The following is a 19143-nucleotide window of genomic DNA, read 5'->3' on the forward strand; positions in this document are numbered from 1 at the left end:
CTATTGAATGCTAAGCGTTATGCTAAACACTAAAAATAAAAAACTAAATCTGATCTGCTCTCTATCTTTAGGTGGATCATTAGATAGAGATGAAATACTTGTCAATGAATCTACATTACTTATTTGCATGCAGTTTACTTCTAGGTGATTTTGTTTAATGAAGATGAAATAATGTTTGAATAAAGCAACTGAATGGGCACTTAATATTTTCTAAAACAATACGTGTTATCTACCATATGTCCTCTTCCCACCCTTCACCAGAGTCATCCACTCCTTCCTGCTCTTCTGATCAGTTTTACAAAAATGCCTAAAGAAAATTTAATTCTTATAAGGCGTTACTGAGTCTTCTCAGATATATTCAGTAGATTCAAAATTCATTGTAGAAAATACTCTAGCTCTACAGATTTAGATTGTTTCGCAGCACAAACAAAGCATTTCTTCTTCATTTTTTAAAGTGATGAAATAAGGAAAGCCAGTGAAGATGTCCAAACTATGAAAATTTCACCTGTGCCTAATAGTTTATCAAAGCGAAATGTATCTTTGACTCGAAGTCACAGTGTTGGAGGTCCCTTGCAAAATATTGACTTTTCCCAGCGACCATTTCATGGCATTTCAACAGTTAGTCTTCCAAACAGTCTGCAGGAAGTTGTGGTATGTAACATTATAATTATACTGTGTATTCGTGTAAGTATTTATTAGAACAGCACATAATTTCTTCTATAGTGGATTTATTTTAATCACATGAAAAGTGATAGAGAAGAATTTTTTTAAACAAAGAACTTTTAAAAATTTTAAATGTGTACAAAAATAAAGGAAGAGTCTGTGTCCCTTTGACCCATCATCTAGCTTCAGTAATTTTCACCTTATGGACATTCTTCTTTCCTGTATTTCTTCATTGACTTCTTTCCTAGATTATTTTGAAGCAAATTTCATACATCATATATCCCATTTGTAAATATTTCAGTATGTATCTCTGAAAGAGAAGGACTCTTTTAAAAATACAGTGTCATTATCAGACCAAAACATAAATAAATAATATCAAATTATTCAGTCTTTGTTCCAATTTCTAAATGTCTCAAAAATGTCAAGTACGTGCGTCTTGTAGTTTGAACAATAAGGATCAAATAAGATCTATGCATTGCAATTGGTTGATCTGTTTTTAGTATTTTTTAATCTGTAGGCTCTCTTCTTTTCCTTTGAAATTTATTTGTTCATTACAACCTTATGAATTGGTAATTGTATCTAGAAACTTTATCAGATTCAGGTTTTTTATTTTGTTTTGTTGTTCTTTTGCTTATTTTTGTAAGATGACTTCATCAGTGGTGGTATATGTTACTCCAATAGGAGACATAAACTGTCTTTGTGACGTTAGTAGCTATTAATGCCTCAATGCCTAGATCAGGTTATTCATTTGGAGCTATAAAATGATGGTAGTCTAATTCTGTCATCTTCTTTATTATATGGAATACTTCTATAAAAAAGAACTGCCCCATGTCTTCTGTTTGGTTTTCTAAAGATGCGATTGATATTGGAAAGGCAGGATAAATGTTAGATTCTTTTTCCTTTTATTTACCAATTTTAAAAATCGCAGGTTGAGTTCCTAGCATTCTCCAAGGTAATCAATTAATTTAGGGGAATAGAGTATCATTATGACCTCATCAATATAAACATTTATGTTTACATCCATTGCTGCTGTTATCCTTATTGATGCTTATATTATCCCATCTTTGGTCAGGTAGAAGTTGGCACCTTAGTCCTTCTGATACAACTCTAGTTGCCTTCTTGTAATTTTTTTTAAAACTTCTTGCTTCCTTATATGACAAGATGTTTCCCACTCATTTCCTTGTCCAGACCTAGAACCCGCCATTTCTCTAAGAAACTCTGGTTCCTTTTAGAGGGAAATGGTATTTGGAGACTTCAATTTGAGTTTAGTTGGTCATAAACATTTTATTCTGATTATAATACGTATAACTTATTAAAGTCATTCATTATTTCATTTGAATTGGTTTTATAACTGCTCTTTAACTACTTTAGTTTTTGTTATAATGTAAAAACTAGTTAGATATAATTTTAAAACGAGTCATCAAAGAATATTAACACAAAATATTGCCCCATCTGTTTAGCATTGTAAGAGGAAGATAAAGTCACACATGTATCATCATTGTAAAACATCTGAAATGCAAATATTTTGAGATAAAAAAATGAAAAGGAAAAATCAATCACACATAGGCTGTTGCTTTTATCAACATGATAGAGAAACCGTCGTGTTTGAAAGAGAGTCTGTTGTATGGATTATTAATTTTCTCTTGTAATCATTTAATTTAAGGGTATTTATGATTAAGTATTTTTTTCTTTTTTAGGTTTTCAGTGGGTATTCTACTGCATGTAGCAATGGGCCTGAAATAACTGATTTTGAAAGGATAGAGAAGCATGATGTCATTGAGTAATACTCTTAAACATACAGAATTAGATAATATTCACTTCTTTTTGTATTTTTACTTTTTTTAAGGATCCTTTAGGGAAAAGACCCAATCCTCCTCCTGTTTCTGTGCCCTACTTGAGTCCTCTAGTACTTCGTAAAGAACTTGAATCTTTGCTAGAGAATGAAGGCGATCAGGTGATTCACACATCCTCTTTCATCAATCAACATCCAATCATTTTCTGGAACCTCGTTTGGTATTTCAGACGTTTGGATCTTCCTAGTAACTTGCCAGGACTTATCCTCACATCTGAACACTGTAATGGAGGTGTACAGGTAGGGTACCAACTTTTAATTTATGCTACATTGGTCTTGGTTAGGATGAGGCTTAACTTCAATTAACAGAAAGTATACGACAATAGAGACTTAATGAGACATAGGTAATTTCTTTCTCACTTAAAAGTTTGGATAGGTGGTCCTGGGATGGTACAGTGTTAGGGACCTGAGATCCTTCTATCTTTTTGCTCAGATGTGCATGACCTCCATTTCCAAGTTCTATACCTGGTCCAGGATAGCTGACTTGACTTCCAAGCTAACACATCCATGTTCCAGCCAGCAGTAAAGAGAAAATCGAATGGAGAAGAGTATGTCTTGTTTCTTTAGGGACAGATCCTGGAGTTGCACATAATAGTTCCATATGTATCTGTTTGGCCTGAACTTAGTTATATGGTCATTTCTAGTTGCAGGGGTGGCTAGAAAAGGTAGCTTTTATTCTGAAATATCATATTGCCAGCTGAAATTCTCACAACACCCTTATTTTAAAGGACTCATATTATTCATAGTTTTCAGATGATAGAATTAAAAGTTAGAGAAGTTAAGTAATTTCTGCAAGGTCACATACCTACTAAGTGACGGGGACCCAAGATCACAGTCTGGCTGTCTGACTCTAATGTCCCTACTTTACTTTTGCTGGGATCCCTGACTGCATTGGAGACAGTGAGCTCCTAGAGCGCCTTCATTTTACGATATTTAACATTGAGAGACACCCCACACCCCGAACATACACCAGGGGCAGAACACAATCTTTTCTTAAAAGTATTACAAACTCTATTTTGACTCATTTATTTTAAGTAGTAGTCATTACAAGATAGTAGAAACTATTACACTTTCTCTTACCTTAAAATTTCTTATAATGGCAGTTAATCTTTCATGTGGCCACTATGCCGGTTACCAAGTTGTCATCCCAATCCTTGAAAGTCAGAATGAGAAACGTGTACCTCAGAAAATAATACGAACATTTATCATCAGATATAAATAAAAAATAAAATTTTTGCTCAGAATTTTAGGTCCAGAGTTTTGAAAGACTCTGTTTTATGTAATCAAGCTTTGCTAGGTCCACTGGTAGTTATTATGCTTGGGGTGCTAATACTTTCTATTGATCTCTTTTAGCTTCCTCTATCATCTCTGTCCCAGGATAGCAAACTTGTTTATATTCAGCTATTATGGGACAATATCAACCTTCATCAGGAACCAGGAGAACCTCTGTATGTCTCATGGAGGAATCTTAGTAAGTAAAATAGAATTAAAGACATAAAAGACTCAAACTGGAAACAACCCAAATATCCATCCACAGTGAATGAATAAGCAAATGTGGTGCAGTCCATCCATACAGCAGAAGACTATTTAGCAATAAAGAATAGACTACTTGGGGGAAAGTAGAATTAAGGACATGAGAGAAACAGATTATTTTGCTTTGCTTTTAAATTTTTCATTCATTTTTAGTATCTCTTCAAGTTTTTTCCATTTTAGTTCAAAGTGATTTCTGTTGTACTGACTCATTTAACTGTGTCGGGTCTCCACCTGAGCTGAAGAGTGGTTTTTTGTGATTTTTCTGTCCAGTAGCATTTTGGCTAGGTATTTGGAGAGTAAATTCTATGTAGTGGAACACTAATTTGGATGTGTTGGTATAGGATCATAATTTCAATTTATGTGGATACTAGTCTCAAAGATTTTGACTTCGGTTTTAGCCTTTTATATTTAGAATATATTTTTACAGGGAGTTTAAAGGGTTATCATCAAGTTTTCAGAAGCCATATGAGTCAGTAAGAAACCACAAACAAGCGAGTAGGTAAGTGAGCAAATGATATCAATAAGCAGTTCATGGAAGAAACATTAAGTGGCTTCTACAGATTGTATTCGTTTGCTAGGTCTCCCATAACAGAGTCTCCCAGAGAGTGGGTGGCTTAGACAACAGAAATTTATTTCTCACAATTCTGGAGATGGGAAGTCAAAGATCAAAGTGTCAGCAGGTTTGGTTTCTCCTGAGGCCTTTCTCCTTGGCTCGCAGTTGGCCTTTTCCCTGTGAACACCTGCATCTCCCTGGTGTCCTTTTCTCTTCTTATAAGGACACCAGTCAAACTGGATTAAGGCCCCACCCTTATGACCTCATTTAACCATAATTACCCCTTTAAAGACTATCTCCAAACACAGTCATGTTGGGAGTTAGAGCTTCACCATATGAATTGGGGGGGGGACATAATTCAGTCCAGAGCACAAACATATGAAAAATATGCTCAATCTCATTATTTAGTGAAATATGACTTTCTTTTTTAAAAAAAGGAGAATATAAACTTAGATACATCAGGATGGCAAAAAATTTTAATGATTAATAATATCTAATATTGTTGAGGATATAGAGGGAAGGAACACTTTGATATAGTGTTAGAAGGTAAAATGACACATTTCTGGAGAACAATATGGCAAACATTATCCAGATTTAATATGTGGATATCCTTCAACTGAGCAATTACAATAAGATGACTCTGTGCTACAGAAATACAGTGTACAAAGCTGTCTGTACAATGACACTTACTGCAGGATTATTTGTAATAATGAAAAACTTTAAGTAAATACCTAACAGGAGAGTTGCGATAAATCCACACTGTGAAATATTGGCAGCCAGGAAAAAGAACGAGAGTCATTTGTATTTCGGTGCCTAAAAGGATCGATGTCCATTATATATTGAGTGAGAAAAAAAAGACAGGTTGTAGAACAGTATATAATCTTTTCTCATTTTGTATAAAAAGAAAACTAAAAATATATATGTATGTGTTTTTAATATATGCATGGAAAAAGGTCTAAAACCATATATCCCAAGGTATTAACAGTGGCTACTCAAAAGAGAAAGGGAAGAGTTCACTCTTTATTTTTTACTGTTTTGTACTTTTTCAACAATCTATCACTAATTTGCGATTTGTTTTACTTAAAACTGGAAGAAAAAAATCATATGTTTTCTCTTATATGCCACTTGCAAAATTATGGTTGAATTTAAGTTACTTTTTGTCTTTTGTTGTTCCAGTTCTGATATTTTGAATGTTTTTTAGGTTAGAGCAGAGTAACCTTGAAATTTATGCTAGAAAAGAATAGACTTAGAGCTGCCGTTTCTTTAGTTGTTTTCACTCTTCTCTTAAAATAGACAAGTGTTTCAAAATGTTCTATAATTTGTGGTGGGAATAAAATTTAGAGCTCTCAAGAATGGCCTTGTTTCTTTACTTGATTGGCTGCTTTAAATGAAGAATTGGCATATAAGTAACATATTAAGAGTTAAGTGACTGATGACTTCTGGAATGGCAGTATGAGGAGTTGTGCAGACCCTCTTCCCAGCAACACAACCATAATTGGTGAAAATTGTTAAAGAAAAAAAAAAGTAGTGTCTAAGGCTATAGAGCAAATGCACAAACATTTATTCAAGAAAATATACTAAATTTCAGTAAAAAACACAGGTTTTGTGGCATTTGAACTACAACTTTCTCTCTCCCCTCAGCTCCCAATCTAAGAGCCACAGCATGTCCAGTGAAAGACAGGCTGAGCAGCAGTGCTCATCCTCCCAGCTGTGCATTACAGAGGCTAAATTCCAGGGCAGGTGGAGGCTCACTTCCTCCTCTCAGCCCCCATTCATTGGGCAGAGGCTCTACCTGTTTCAGCAAGCCAAGAATACTGGGGCCCAAATTGTTTTCACTGCATCTTGCTAGTAGGGCAGAGGTTTTATGCCAGGAGAGGCAAGCTGAAAAGACCACAGGCTACTGCCCCTACCCAGCACCCCATTCACAAAGCAGGGGTGTCATTCCAAGAGAAGGAACAGTGTTCCCAGCCCCAGCTCCAGGGCAGTGGCTCAGCGATTTCACCGGGGGGAGAGGCAGGCTATAAGGACAGAGAGCTCTGAAACGTTCCCCAAAGGAAATGACTTTATTTGGAATAGAGTGTGGAGAAGTTCAAGCCTGAGGGCACTCTTAGAAATAGTGGAGATTTTGGTGAGAAAACCAGTATTACCCTGATATAAAAACCAAAGATAACATAAGAAAAGGAAAGTAAAAATCAGTATCACTTATGAATATGGACTTAAAAATCTTCCACAACGGGGCCGGCTCTGTGGCCAAGTGGTTAAGTTCGCATGCTCTGCTTTGGTGGCTCAGGGTTTTGCCAGTTTGAATCCTGGGCATGGACATGGCACTGCTCCTCAAGGCACGGTGAGGCGGCATCCCACATGTCAAAACTAGAAGGACCCACAGCATAGCATGAAAATCAGATCTACTCAAAGGTCATCATTTAGCAGGTAGAAGAGCTAGGATCAAAACCCATAGCAGCCAGCATGTCCTCTTGTACTGTAACGGAGGACTTTGCTATTTCTTTGGTTGAACACAAATGAAGTATTTCTAGCTGCCTTTGTTAAGGGGCTGTGTTGTATGAAAATATAACAGCTTCCTTTATGACAGGCACTCAAAATGAGCCTCTTTAGGGAACTGTTGAATACATATTGCCATCTCAACTAATGCGGGTGTAAATAAAATTGTGTGGCTGCTGGAATTGCCTACCGTATTAAAGTTTTCCCTTTTTCTTGGCTAAGCACACATTGTTGATTTTATTTTTAATGTTAGTATGATTCAATTCCAGTTTACCATTAAAGCACTTTTATAATGTATGAAACCTGTATAAATGTTTGTTCTTAATAATAATAAAATTACCCTTGTATCAATTAGGATTATACTCTGCTATAGTTAATAGAAAATAACAAGCTTAAACAGGCAAAGATTATTTTCTTACATCAAGAAGTAATAAAGTAGACATTGCAGGACTTTAGGCAACTCCTGTGTCATCAGGGACCCAGGCTCCTTCTGTTGTGTCTGCTTTCCCGTCGGTAAAGGTTGCTTCATGGTCACGAGATGGCTGCTAGAGTATAAGCGATCACAACACAGCCTCAAGCAGGAAGCCCTAAATCCAGGGAAAGGGAAAGAGACAGGCCTCTCCTATCTGAAGAAAGCAGGAAACATTTTTTTAGCTGGTCGCATTGCCAGATAATTCTACTAGGAGGGAGGTGATGTTGAATAAAAAACTAGAAAATGCTACAACGCTAGGGAAAAAACTTCTTTAATAATTAGAGTGGATAAATGTATTCTTAATTACTGTTTTCTTATTATTAGATTCTGAAAAGAAATTGTCTCTCCTGTCAGAGGAACAACAAGCAACAAGCACTTTAGTAGAAACCATCAGGCAGAGTATTCAACGTAATGATGTTCTTAAACCCATCAACCTGCTTTCACAGCAAATGAAGCCAGACGTGAAAAGACAAAGGTAATAATCCAATATTTTTGTTTGATGTCACTCAAAATAATTTCATGTTTTTTTAAAATTATTTTTTAAAATATCTGTGGTTGTGGGCTGGCCCGGTGGTGTAGTGGGTAAGTTTGTGTGCTCTGCTTCAGCAGCCTGGGGTTCAGATCCTGCATGCAGCCCTTCATACTGCTCATCAAGCCACGCTGTGGCAGCATCCTACATACAAAATAGAGGAAGACTGCCGCAGATATTAGCTCAGGGCCAATCTTTCTCAAGTAAAAAGAGGAAGACTGGCAACAGATGTTAGCTCGGGGCCTCTCTTCCTTACTAAAAAGAAAAAAATATCTCTGGTTGTAAAGGAAACATATACTCATTGTAGCACATCTGATTGTTTTAAAAAGTGCTACTCAAATGTATACATTCATACTTGAGCACAAACATAACAAAAGTGTCTGTCTGGGGGAATAGATTAAATTTTGAGAGAGAATTCATTCATGTCTAAAGTGTACTGAGACTTTGGAGCGTTTCCTGCTATTCACTGGAAACCTTCTGTGAATTTGTTAACATTGATGTAATATATATGTTCTACTTGTTCAGGCCCTGTCATACCCACACATCATATCTTTTCTTGTGGGATGTAAAAAAAAATATGGGTTTAGGAGTCGAAACGATTTAGGAAAGTGATGAAAGCAGTGAATTACAAAGAATATGGAGCTATCCCGATCATCTTAGCACTGTGTGCTCACGTGGTTAGATCGGTGCTCACCCCAGTCTCGGCATAAGTGAATTCTGCAGTGGGACCTTCAGAATGGGGAACATCATAAATTCTGTTGGACATGAACAGTGTTTCCAGGTCCTCTTCAAGTTTCTTTGGTCAGGGCGTCTTTGAAGATAATCTCAGAAGTGATAGGGCAAGAATTGATCATGAAAATGAATGGATCCTCTTGGAATCTCAACAGCTGAGGTGGAGATGACCTTCGCAAAGAGCAGCTGGTTTCAAGCATCGGTAGTTTAAGGGTGGGGGGGAATATCAGAAATGATGTTTTATGGCTTCTGCAGCTTCTAAAGAAAGCTACATGGAGCATCATCAGAATCAGTGTTACTCTCATTTTTCTTCTATGTAAATACTTAGAAATCATTTCCTTTCCTAAGTTTTCCCCTCATTTTAAAAACTGAGCCATTTTAAAGGTTTTATTTGTGACATGTTTATGTTCACAAACCAAATAAAGGTGATTTATGTCTTGCTGTTGGGTTAAATAGTAAAGAGACCAAACCATCTTTCACATTGTTTGTGTCCAGGGGTTTTAGACTCCTAACTTACTTAGAAATTAATCTTACTTTGTCATGAGGCAAAAGAGAGAAAACTCTGCTTTTGTAAATTTTAATTAGAAATTAGAGTTAAAACAGTTATCAGTTACTTATATTGTTAAAAAATTGTAATGAAGTCAAAATAAGCCATCTTTCATTATAAGACAGTGTGAAGCTTTATGCCCATTAACTTTCAACTTTTTAATTTGAAATAGAAATTTGCAGGAAATTGCAAAAATAGTACAAAAGGTTCACTGTACCTTTCATCCAGCTTCCCCTAAAGGTGACATCTCATATAACTGTAGTAGAACATCAAAACCAGGACATTGACATGGGTACATTACTGTAACTACACTACAGAACTTAAACTTTTTTCATCATTTTGGAAAACCTTTGTGTGTATTTTTATGTTCTTTTCTCCTTAACTTTAAAAATATTTGTTTTACAGGAGTTTATACAGAGAAATCCTGTTCTTATCATTAGTGTCTCTTGGAAGAGAGAATATTGATATTGGTAAGTTGATTAAGGATTACTAAAAGTCCTTGGTTTTATTTTCTAAAGTAATTTAAAAAATTGTAACCGATATGGGTAAATACTCCACTTGCCTTTAAAAAGACTTTTACATTTAAATTTGCAGTGTAAATATATAAATATGATTTGACCACTATTTTTAAATGCATGCCTTTTGCTTTCTTGATTAACAAATACCGACTGTATTTTTGAACATGTCTTTCAGAGGCTTTTGACAATGAATATAGACTTGCATACAGTAGCCTACCATCAGAGATCCTTGAAAAGCTGCCGAAAATTGATGCTCCACCAAGTGTCAGCATGGAATGGTGCAGGAAGTGTTTTGGAGCACCTCTCATTTGAATAAGAGATTCATGAGATTTTTGACACAAAGCTGGGGCGATAGATTCGACCTGGAAGCAGTCACGGTTTGTTCCAAATGCTAAGAATTGGTGAAAACTGAAATGAAGTAACTCTTGGGACAATATATAATGAAATGTAATTCATACTGAATCATCTCACAACATAAAAATACCATTAAAATGCCCCAGGGTTTATTGATGTTGAAAATTTGCAACTTCGGAACTGTTTATTTGCTTCTGCTGAAAACTGCTTTTGGATTTCTCTATATTAGTAGTTATTCGATAATGAGAAACCACATTCATCCTTGGCATTTTGTTTATATTTGAAGCTATTGGGTTTGGGGAATGGCAAATTAATGTAAACTTGCCTGACTCCAAAACAAATGAAATATCTCAAATTATAAGAGCAACTATTTGTTTATGTGTGTATATATGTGTCTGGCTGTGTAGGTATGTATATAAACAGCCATATTATATTTATTAAAATTCTTTGCGTGTTGCAATAGTTTTCTGAAAGGGGTCTCCAACTATTAAATAAATGACTACTAATAAACTCATCTGTAGTCATTAATCTCAAAATTACCTGAAAGTCTGTTGACAACTGCCTTGCCTCTGACTTTAAATTGAACATATATCTTCACCCTTCATGTCATGTATTATCTTCCTTAATGGATTTTATCTTGAATAGCCAGTTACTTCCTTTCATCCTCTTCCCAATACCATGTTAATTTACAACAGCTTTAAAATTGGAATAATTGAGCCAATCAGTTTAAATGAAATGAACTCAGCTTCATAATTTACAAAATTGGAACATGCTTAAAATGCTCATGTATATTGTCTTTGGACCTGAAATTGTTTAGGGACATAAATTGTTGCTGTTGGTCACTTTTAAAAACCTGTGGGATAACTTGCACTGCACACAGAAATGTTATTCTTGTGTAATATTTAGACTTGTATGCTTATTATTTGTGCATTTGTAAATACTGTTTTTTAGGATGAATCAATTAAGTCTTAAAATTTTAAAGCTTATTGAGCTTGTTGCCAAGCTTAAGAAAATCATGACCTCACATGCCTCACTGTAACATTTATCATGCCTTTTGTTAAAAACATCCCTTAAGAAAAGTAAGTTTGCCTTAACTCTGCATGGTTTAAAAAGCCAATGCTTGTGTGTGTGCTTTTACAGTAATTAGGAAGATGACTAAATCAGTTGATACAAAAAAAATATTTCCAGATGGTATAGTTAACAGCACAAATCTTCCTTCCACCTGGTATAATCCTTTAAAAATTAAAAATTGTTGCTGTACTAGTCTTTCAACATTTCAGGGTTAATCTACCTATGCAGAATTCTAGCTGCAATTTATTGTGAAAGTACTAAGTGAAAAAACTTGTCAGAAATTATGTACAGTTCTCATTACCTTAAAAATGGATCTTTTGCACTGTCTCAGAGTATATATTTTTGCAACTTAAAACTTGGTACTAGTTTTAATACTTAACATTTATTGTCCCAACAGAAAGTTTGGAATTGCCTTGCATATAAAAAATTGAGGTTAAATAAAAATTAAGTTTGCTGTGCTTGTCTCTGTTACATTTTTAAGTCTCCTGCAATGTGTACAATTAATTTGAACCTTTGTGATCTTTAGAATTCCAACATTGTTTTTCCATTTTTTCTCTGTAGTCTTCATTAACTTGAACTAAATTACTTACCAAAGCACTTCCCCCTGGAAAAACAAACTGTCTAATGAAGACATCCTTACACATTTAAGAATACTTGGCTATATTGTATCAAATGTTTTCTAACAACTTTTTGTAACATTTGAAATAACTTAGCTGTTATATATTGGAAAACTTAGCCTCCTGCTGTCATTTAGAAATTGGGGCTGATTTGTGTTAAAATTGCTTAAAGGCCTTTTCTAGCACCTACCACAGAAAGAGTACCTAAACCACCCCCCAAACAAAAAACTACATATGGAAGCATTAAAGATATAGAAATGTCTAGAATGACTTGTAGCACTGTATGAAACTTAAATCCTGATAATTTCTGAAAGCAATCTTTCAAATTAGTTCAAAGTTTTTTGTTACTTTAATGCCGGCTTTGGATCTGATAGTCTGATTGATTAAACTTCAGTGCATTTTGTAGGTTGATTGTACCCACCTGCATGGTTAACTAATGAGCATAAATTAAGTCTCCTATAACGTGGGATATTCTATTGTTGCCCTTTTATTTTTGGTACACACTAGTAAATAGAGGATTGAACATTTTTGTAATGAAATATTCTCCAACATCCCCTTTAAAAAGTTCTCGATCTTAAATCTGCCAGATTCATGAGCTGTCAGTCTAGGCCAGCCGTTATCTGTTTAGTGACTCCACTCCTTAAAATCAGAAAACTGGGTCATTCTCAGATTTTGTGCCTTAGAACCAAGCAGGTTCTGGTTAATACAGAATTCTCGAGTATACACCAGACTTGCCTTTTGTCCTTTAAGTTACCTGCTATAACGGTAGCATGTCAGTCCTTTAGTTTTGGGTATCTTTTTAAAAAGCTACATTTTCCCTTTTAAGTTCAATTTACCGTCAATTCCCAGTTAAGACTTCTTTCCATGTTATGTAACTTTTTCATACTATTTATTAAGAGCAATAGGGATCTTACTGTTGTCTTAAGAATCTTGCTGCTCAGTCCAGTTGAGGGACTGGCATTGGCTTCAACTGGGAACTTCGTGATATAATCTGGGGCCCCAAACTACTGAATCAGTCTGTGTTTTAGCCAGATCCCCAGGTGATTCATATGCACATTTCAATCGTGAAGCACTGCTTCAGTCTCTACCTGTTAAAGCGGTTTGAAAAATTCTACTGACCTGTGGTTAAAATGTTATTTATCAACAAATGAGGAGCTCTTTTTCCTCACCCTTAAAGCCTAATGTGCCTTCTTTTTAAGACCCTTTTAGTCTATGAAGCTTAGTTCTAACTGCAATTACTACAGAAACATGACATGGTACATTAAAAGTCTCTTTTCTCTGTGCATTCTTCATGATGCAAGTGTTCCTCAACTTTTCAGAGTGTGCAACAGAATAAAAGCATGACTAACAATTCAGTCAAAAAGCTTTCTGTTGTTAATGCACTATGTTTGCACTGGTTTTAAAAGCTTTGTGAACTGTTTTAAAATGCTATCCATTACTTACGCTTTTAACGAGTTCTTTTTTACATATGTCCATCTTCACAGGGCACTTTTCATGTATTGTGTATAGATCTTTAAAAACTGTATTCTTCAAAATAAAGTGTGTAAAGATTAATAATAGTCCTAGTTATTATTTCCCCTAGATTGTTCCACTGCCTTGCTGAAAAGAAAAATAGGCAATAAATGCCTTATGCTAAGAATCCTTTCCTGAGCCACCCACCAGAGGAAACACTGTCCTGGCCATTTCTTCCACTACCACAGTATGGTCTCAGCTTGAATTTGAAGGATTTCACTTTCAGTTATCTCTTGCAGACTTTATTTATCCACCATTAGATTGCTAGATACAATACCTCCCTTTTCTCTGATCTGAGTTTCTCTCCCTTCATTTGTCCAAGTTTTATCATCAATGAAAAGTCAAAGGAGATTTGATGTCTGATCTTATTTATTTGTTACTCTTAGAAAATCTCATTTTTGACTGGACTCAGACTTAGAGGTAGAAGCTCTCAGAGAGGACAGCCTCCGTCTCTTGGCAATCTGTTCCTGACGTTTTTCTTTGGCCTCCTAAACAAAACAAAAAAGCACAATTAAAGCTTGTCTGGATTAAAAATGCAAATCCAAAGCCATGCCCACCCCCCAATCATCTTAGACCTACCTTCATTCTCTTGGCCAAAAGTTTAGCATATTCTGCAGCCTCTTCCTTATTTTTCTTAGTGCGCTGTTTCTTCAGAGCAATACGCCGACGTTTGTGTTGCAGGACACGTGGAGTAACAAGACGCTGAATCTTGGGTGCTTTGGTCCTAGGTTTCTTACCTAAAAGAAAAAAAAAAACAGATAATGACTCAATCACTTCTCAAAAACACCCTTGTTCATCAGGATCCACATTTTTAAAACTTAGATGCAAACTTAATTGAGTTAGCAGTGCCTATGAAAACTGATACTTTTATGAAGCCTTTTAAATGAAATCTGGATTTAACTATTCTGCAACTTAAAATACTACCTTGTCAACAATAATTCAAGACGGGGCCAGCCCTGCAGCCAAGTGGTTAAGGTTTGCACGCTCCGCTTTACGGCCCAGTGTTTCGCTGGTTCAGATCCTGGGTGTGGACATGGCACCACTCATCAGGCCATGCTGAGGTGGCGTCCCACATGCCACAACTAGAAGGACCCACAACTAAAAATATACAACTATGTACCACGGGGTTTTGGGGAGAAAAAGGAAAAATAAAATCTTTTTAAAAAAAAGTCCAAGATGGGCTAAATATTGTCAATACATAAGGAAGAGGCTAACTACACTAAGTGCCAAGTTTTTCCTAATTGGCACATTTACTCCTCATTCAGACAGCTCATTAAACCACACCAGTAGTTGGGATATCAAATTCAAGATCATATGTAAATTTAGGTTACTTTGCTTAATAATTAGTCATACTCCAAGCCTTTTCCTACTCACTTCGAGTCCCCTCCCACAATTAGATTGTCTTAGTAGGGTGTTACATATGCATGTACTGTAAGACACAGGAGCATTATTTTAAAACACTATTGCATATTTAACTTGTTTGTGGACACTAAGTAAAGCATTATCTGCATCACCATCACACCATGCTTTGAAGTCCCATTTATGCTTGAATCTGTATTTTCCAAGACAGATCCTGCCAATCTGGGGAACCAAACCATTAACATTAGAATCTGTGGCAAATTCATAGAATATCTTCATTTAGCCTGTATGATTTGTAATCTAAAATCCTATGGATTATAGACCTGCTGTGGAGAAGTTCTCTCAGATGTCATCAGTCTAATTTGCGGACACCTTGTAGCACTTTCTAGGCACAGGTTTAAGCCCCCAGTCCAGAAAACCAAAACTGAGTCAAATTTTTTCAGATTTGTCAGGAAAACCCAACTTGAACTGACACGCTATTTATTTGCTTTAATGTAAAAATTCATACATTTCACCACAGAAATACCAATGTTATAGAGCACTGCTGTCAAAGATTTCACTGGTGATGAGTTACAGTGCCTAATAAATATACCTGCTTAAAATATAAAACTCCAAAATCCCAAACACCTGTTCCCTAGTATTTTGAATAAAACATTTTTCTAACTTCTAATTCTCAAACTTACTATTGCTACCCACATTCTCCAGATAAAGAAAACAAGGGCCAGAAGTTAAAGCCACTTTAGTTGATGAAAACATGTATTTCTCTTGTAAACAAAAACCAAAAAACTGAGAACTTCTGATACGGGAAGAAAAAGCAAGAGTGTGTAGGAGTGAGAGCACAATCAGTCCCAGAATTTTCTATCATTCTTTCAACTCCTAATCCAAAACCAATGAACTTAATGTCTGGGAAGTTATCTTTCGGTGGGCCTATACATAATGACGGACAGGCAAATATTCAAGGAAAACATGAGGGCACTGGATATAACACGGATCAATACCAACTGCCTATCTTGACCCTCTCCCCTAATATTTTCCTGAAACTCAGGCTCCAGGTCAAGAGTGGCAGAGATTTCATCTTCTAATATGCACCCAAAATGCTAGTGACAAATTACTGAAACTAAGCCAGTCTTAATTTACTGAAATCAAGACTGCAGAATCTCCCCCACCTTCTTTGTTTAGGGGCTTCCTCACGACATACTGGCGGACATCATCTTCTTTAGAGAGATTGAAAAGTTTGCGGATTCTGCTGGCTCTTTTGGGCCCCAGGCGGCGAGGCACAGTAGTATCCGTGAGTCCAGGGATGTCCTTCTCTCCTGACGGAGACAAGTGAACAAAGACCTCTTACTTCAACAACTTCCTTACAAACAAGAACCCTAAATTATTGTTTATGCATTGGTTAAACAAAAAAACCAACAAAAGTCCACGGGTCAAACTGTGGATACTCCGAATGAAAAAAGCATTTGGACAATCAGCTTTAAATCCACGTCAACAAAAAAAAATCAAACTCAAGAACACAAGCCAGCCTCACCTTTTTTTACAATGACCAAGTTGAGAACACTCAGGTTGGCATCCACAATGCAACCGCGCACAGACTTGCGCTTTCTCTCTCCGGTCCTCCTCGGTCTGTAACAGGAATGCCCCTTACTCAACAGGAGGCGGACACGGCCGTGGGTCAAGACACCCTGCTTCATGGGGAAACCTTGCTTGTCGTTCCCACCACTGATTCGGACCACGTAGCCCTGCAGGAGAACACAACGACACGATATAAAATAAAGGAGTGGCCTCTGCAGGGTGAACCCCAGTTCTAGGAAGTGTAGTTTATTAAGACCAATTTGAAACAACTTAAACTGTTCTCTCCGCTCAGTAAGTTCTGTCTACACTTCCAATTTGCCAAACCCAATTAGCAAGTCCCTTTCAATCAAGTCACATGCGTAGCCTATGCATTACCACAGGTCACCTCTAGAGAAAGATTATGTTAAAAAACCAAAGCATCAACGAGCAACAAATCAAAACCACCCTTCCTCGCACTTTTAGAGAGATCCTCTGGAAACCATCAGCTTGCAGGATAACACCTTCGTGTATATTTTCCCACGTGACCTATGTAACCCCGCCAGGTGATAGCTCAACCTTATAAAGTGACACTTGGAAGTAACTAACCCAAGATCATAAAACAGACCCAGGAGCTGGAGCCCCATTACACACGCCAATTCCCAATAGCTTTTGCCATCTCTCAAAGAGTTTCACCCAATCACTTGGACAGTCAGTCAACCTTTACCTTCCATTCTTCACCCAGAGCGTCAGCAGCAACTTCTGTGGCCATACGCTTCTCATAAAATGTACGAAGTTTGCGTTCATCGTCCACTTCAATGAGCTTCTGGCAGCCAGTGGCTGGGAAAGAGATGTTCAGCTAAGGATTAAACAGGGGAAAAAAGAGCATTATGAAAAGCGCAGAACCACCTACAAACACAACCCCATTGAAAAAGCCTCTCATGTCACCCTCACACGATCGGCAGAAAATGCGAGATGTCCCTTTTACTCGCTAAAGCACACGTGTACGGAATAACGCGCAATGAGCACCGCACCCAAAAATAAGACACATCTTGCCTCAAGCCGCGCGGGACGACCCCGGGGGCGAAGGGAGCTCCGCAGCCGTTCACGCTCTCGGAGCAAAGAGCCCGACCTAGCGGCCGCCAACAGGGCACCAGAGCCGTGTGGGTCCCGGCGGGGCGCCAGGACGCCACCATGGCTGGCGCTGCCGGGCGGCGCAGCTCCAGCAGCAATCGCTCGCCATCCGCTCTCCCAAAGAGCTCCGGCCGCTGACAAGCGAGCTTTCTCCTGCCTCAGAGGCTTCGCCAGCCACAGCCAGGATTCTAGAGAGCCACGACCGTGGCCACGCCGTGTTCTCGGACTCGATTCACCGTCCCCGAGCCTAGTCCAACATCAGCCACTACTTCCTACCTTCATGCTGAAGCACCCGACCGCCTCCGAGGCGCCACGAAAAAGAGGCCTGACTTCCGATTAGCCCAGGTCACATAGGCTCTTCCAGTTCTCGCGAGATGGGCAGACGACTGGGAAGCGGAAATGAACTTGGGTAGGCGGCACTTCCGGGAGTGGGGCTAATCGCGGTCGCGGGTGGTCTAGGCGGCAGGCGAGTACTGAGCGACGCTAGTGGCGGAGCTTTCGTGAGGCGGCACAGGTTTAGTTCTAAAGGTTAGACTCCACTGCGTGGTCCTTCCCGCGTTCTTCTGGGCCAGCGTGGAGACTCAGCTCGGTCCCTGACACTCTGCGTCTGATGGTACCAAAGCAGGAGGGCAGGACCGGAGTTCAGCTCTCGGGCTCGCCTGCTCCTCGTACTCCGCCCGGAGAGGTCCAGTTAGGGAGCGTGTCCGGCCCTGGTTCCGGCGGTTCACAGCAAGACGCCCTGAAACCCGTGACTTGTTTTTCCTTAAATACTCGATCATCCGCTTATCCTCTAACCGCTCTGCAGTCATCCTTGTTCTATCACGTAATGGCACCGTCAGCTACGCTGTCGTGCAAAACAGTGGCTACAGTTGCCCCAAGTTCAGGCCACCATCGGTGCCTCCTGAATGGCCTCCCTGCTTTCTCTCTGGCCTCTACGATCTTTTTAAAACGCAAAATGGTATCACTCCCTTACTTCCGACTGCAGTTAAGTACTTTCCAAACTCTACCCTGACGTCAGAAACCTTCCACAATCCCAAACTCAGCTATTGTCATTCGTTAATGCCAGGCAGGTCTTTCAGATTAGATGTCTCTCCTAAAAAAGCCTTTCCTGCAGACCCTACTTAAAATAGTGTCTTTCCACTTCTTCTCTAGTATAGCACTGTTTTCCTGTATAGTACTTAATCATGATACATAAATGGTTTGTTTATGGTCTGTCTCCTCTACTAGATGGTAAATTAGGCCAAGGCTCAGGTCTTAACTTCACTGTGATATACTCAGGATGCAGCAAGGTGCATGGCGTATAATAATTGTTCACTAATTATTTGCTAAATGATCAGAATCCCAGCTCTGGTATGCATTAGTCATTTAGAGTGTGGTAGTATGAAGCTAGCCAGCAGAGGGAGGATAAGTGAATGTATTACAGTAAGTCTTCAATCAGCAGTGATGCAGCTCCTAATAGGACAGAAGAATGTGAGAAAGATACAGTGCATTTGATAGTCTTCCTGAACATTCCTGGGAGGCCTAGAGTGGGAACGCAGGTGATCTAACTCTGAAGCACACACTCTCCATCAGTACCCTGAAGGAAGGAACATTTAGTGTCTATTACGTATTTACTCCATATTTTTTCTTCAAGAAAAAAACTCCTGCATT

The 19143-nt window shown here is 38.1% G+C and overlaps 2 protein-coding genes across 7 annotated transcripts in view; one reads left to right on the plus strand and one right to left on the minus strand.

The window, feature by feature from the left end:
- DENND4C (DENN domain containing 4C) overlaps nucleotides 1-11781 on the plus strand; it is a 113580-nt gene extending 101799 nt beyond the window's left edge. For 4 of the 6 annotated variants that reach the window (XM_023627416.2, XM_023627415.2, XM_070248269.1 and 1 more), the window contains 6 exons: nucleotides 456-651; nucleotides 2510-2755; nucleotides 3869-3986; nucleotides 7897-8047; nucleotides 9786-9850; nucleotides 10074-11781. In XM_023627416.2, the coding sequence (XP_023483184.2) occupies nucleotides 456-651; nucleotides 2510-2755; nucleotides 3869-3986; nucleotides 7897-8047; nucleotides 9786-9850; nucleotides 10074-10210 (913 nt within the window). In that variant the 3' untranslated portion in view covers nucleotides 10211-11781. The remainder of the gene's footprint in view (nucleotides 1-455; nucleotides 652-2509; nucleotides 2756-3868; nucleotides 3987-7896; nucleotides 8048-9785; nucleotides 9851-10073) is intronic. The other 2 variants (XR_011431207.1, XR_011431208.1) reach the window with 1 other exon arrangement.
- Nucleotides 11782-13803: 2022 nt separating this feature from the next.
- On the minus strand, nucleotides 13804-18765 carry RPS6 (ribosomal protein S6). The gene is made up of 6 exons (XM_001496363.6): nucleotides 17770-18765; nucleotides 17087-17218; nucleotides 16340-16550; nucleotides 15978-16124; nucleotides 14032-14189; nucleotides 13804-13940 (listed from the first exon to the last, which is right to left on the minus strand). Exons 1-6 carry the CDS (start codon nucleotides 17773-17775, stop codon nucleotides 13845-13847), a joined length of 750 nt encoding a protein of 249 aa, XP_001496413.1. The 5' UTR covers nucleotides 17776-18765; the 3' UTR covers nucleotides 13804-13844.
- Between the last annotated feature and the right edge of the window lie 378 nt (nucleotides 18766-19143).

Source organism: Equus caballus, chromosome 23, assembly GCF_041296265.1.
Source record: "Equus caballus isolate H_3958 breed thoroughbred chromosome 23, TB-T2T, whole genome shotgun sequence".
NCBI classification, from domain to species: Eukaryota; Metazoa; Chordata; class Mammalia; order Perissodactyla; family Equidae; genus Equus; species Equus caballus.

What these genes read in the sequence shown, in the direction of transcription:
- RPS6 (XM_001496363.6), bottom strand. An exon ending in CTCTGGGTGAAGAATGGAAG is followed by an intron (nt 16,551 to 17,086) that starts GTAAAGGTTGAC and finishes GTTCTCCTGCAG; the next exon opens with GGCTACGTGGTCCGAATCAG. An exon ending in TTTTGGCCAAGAGAATGAAG is followed by an intron (nt 13,941 to 14,031) that starts GTAGGTCTAAGA and finishes TGTTTTGTTTAG; the next exon opens with GAGGCCAAAGAAAAACGTCA.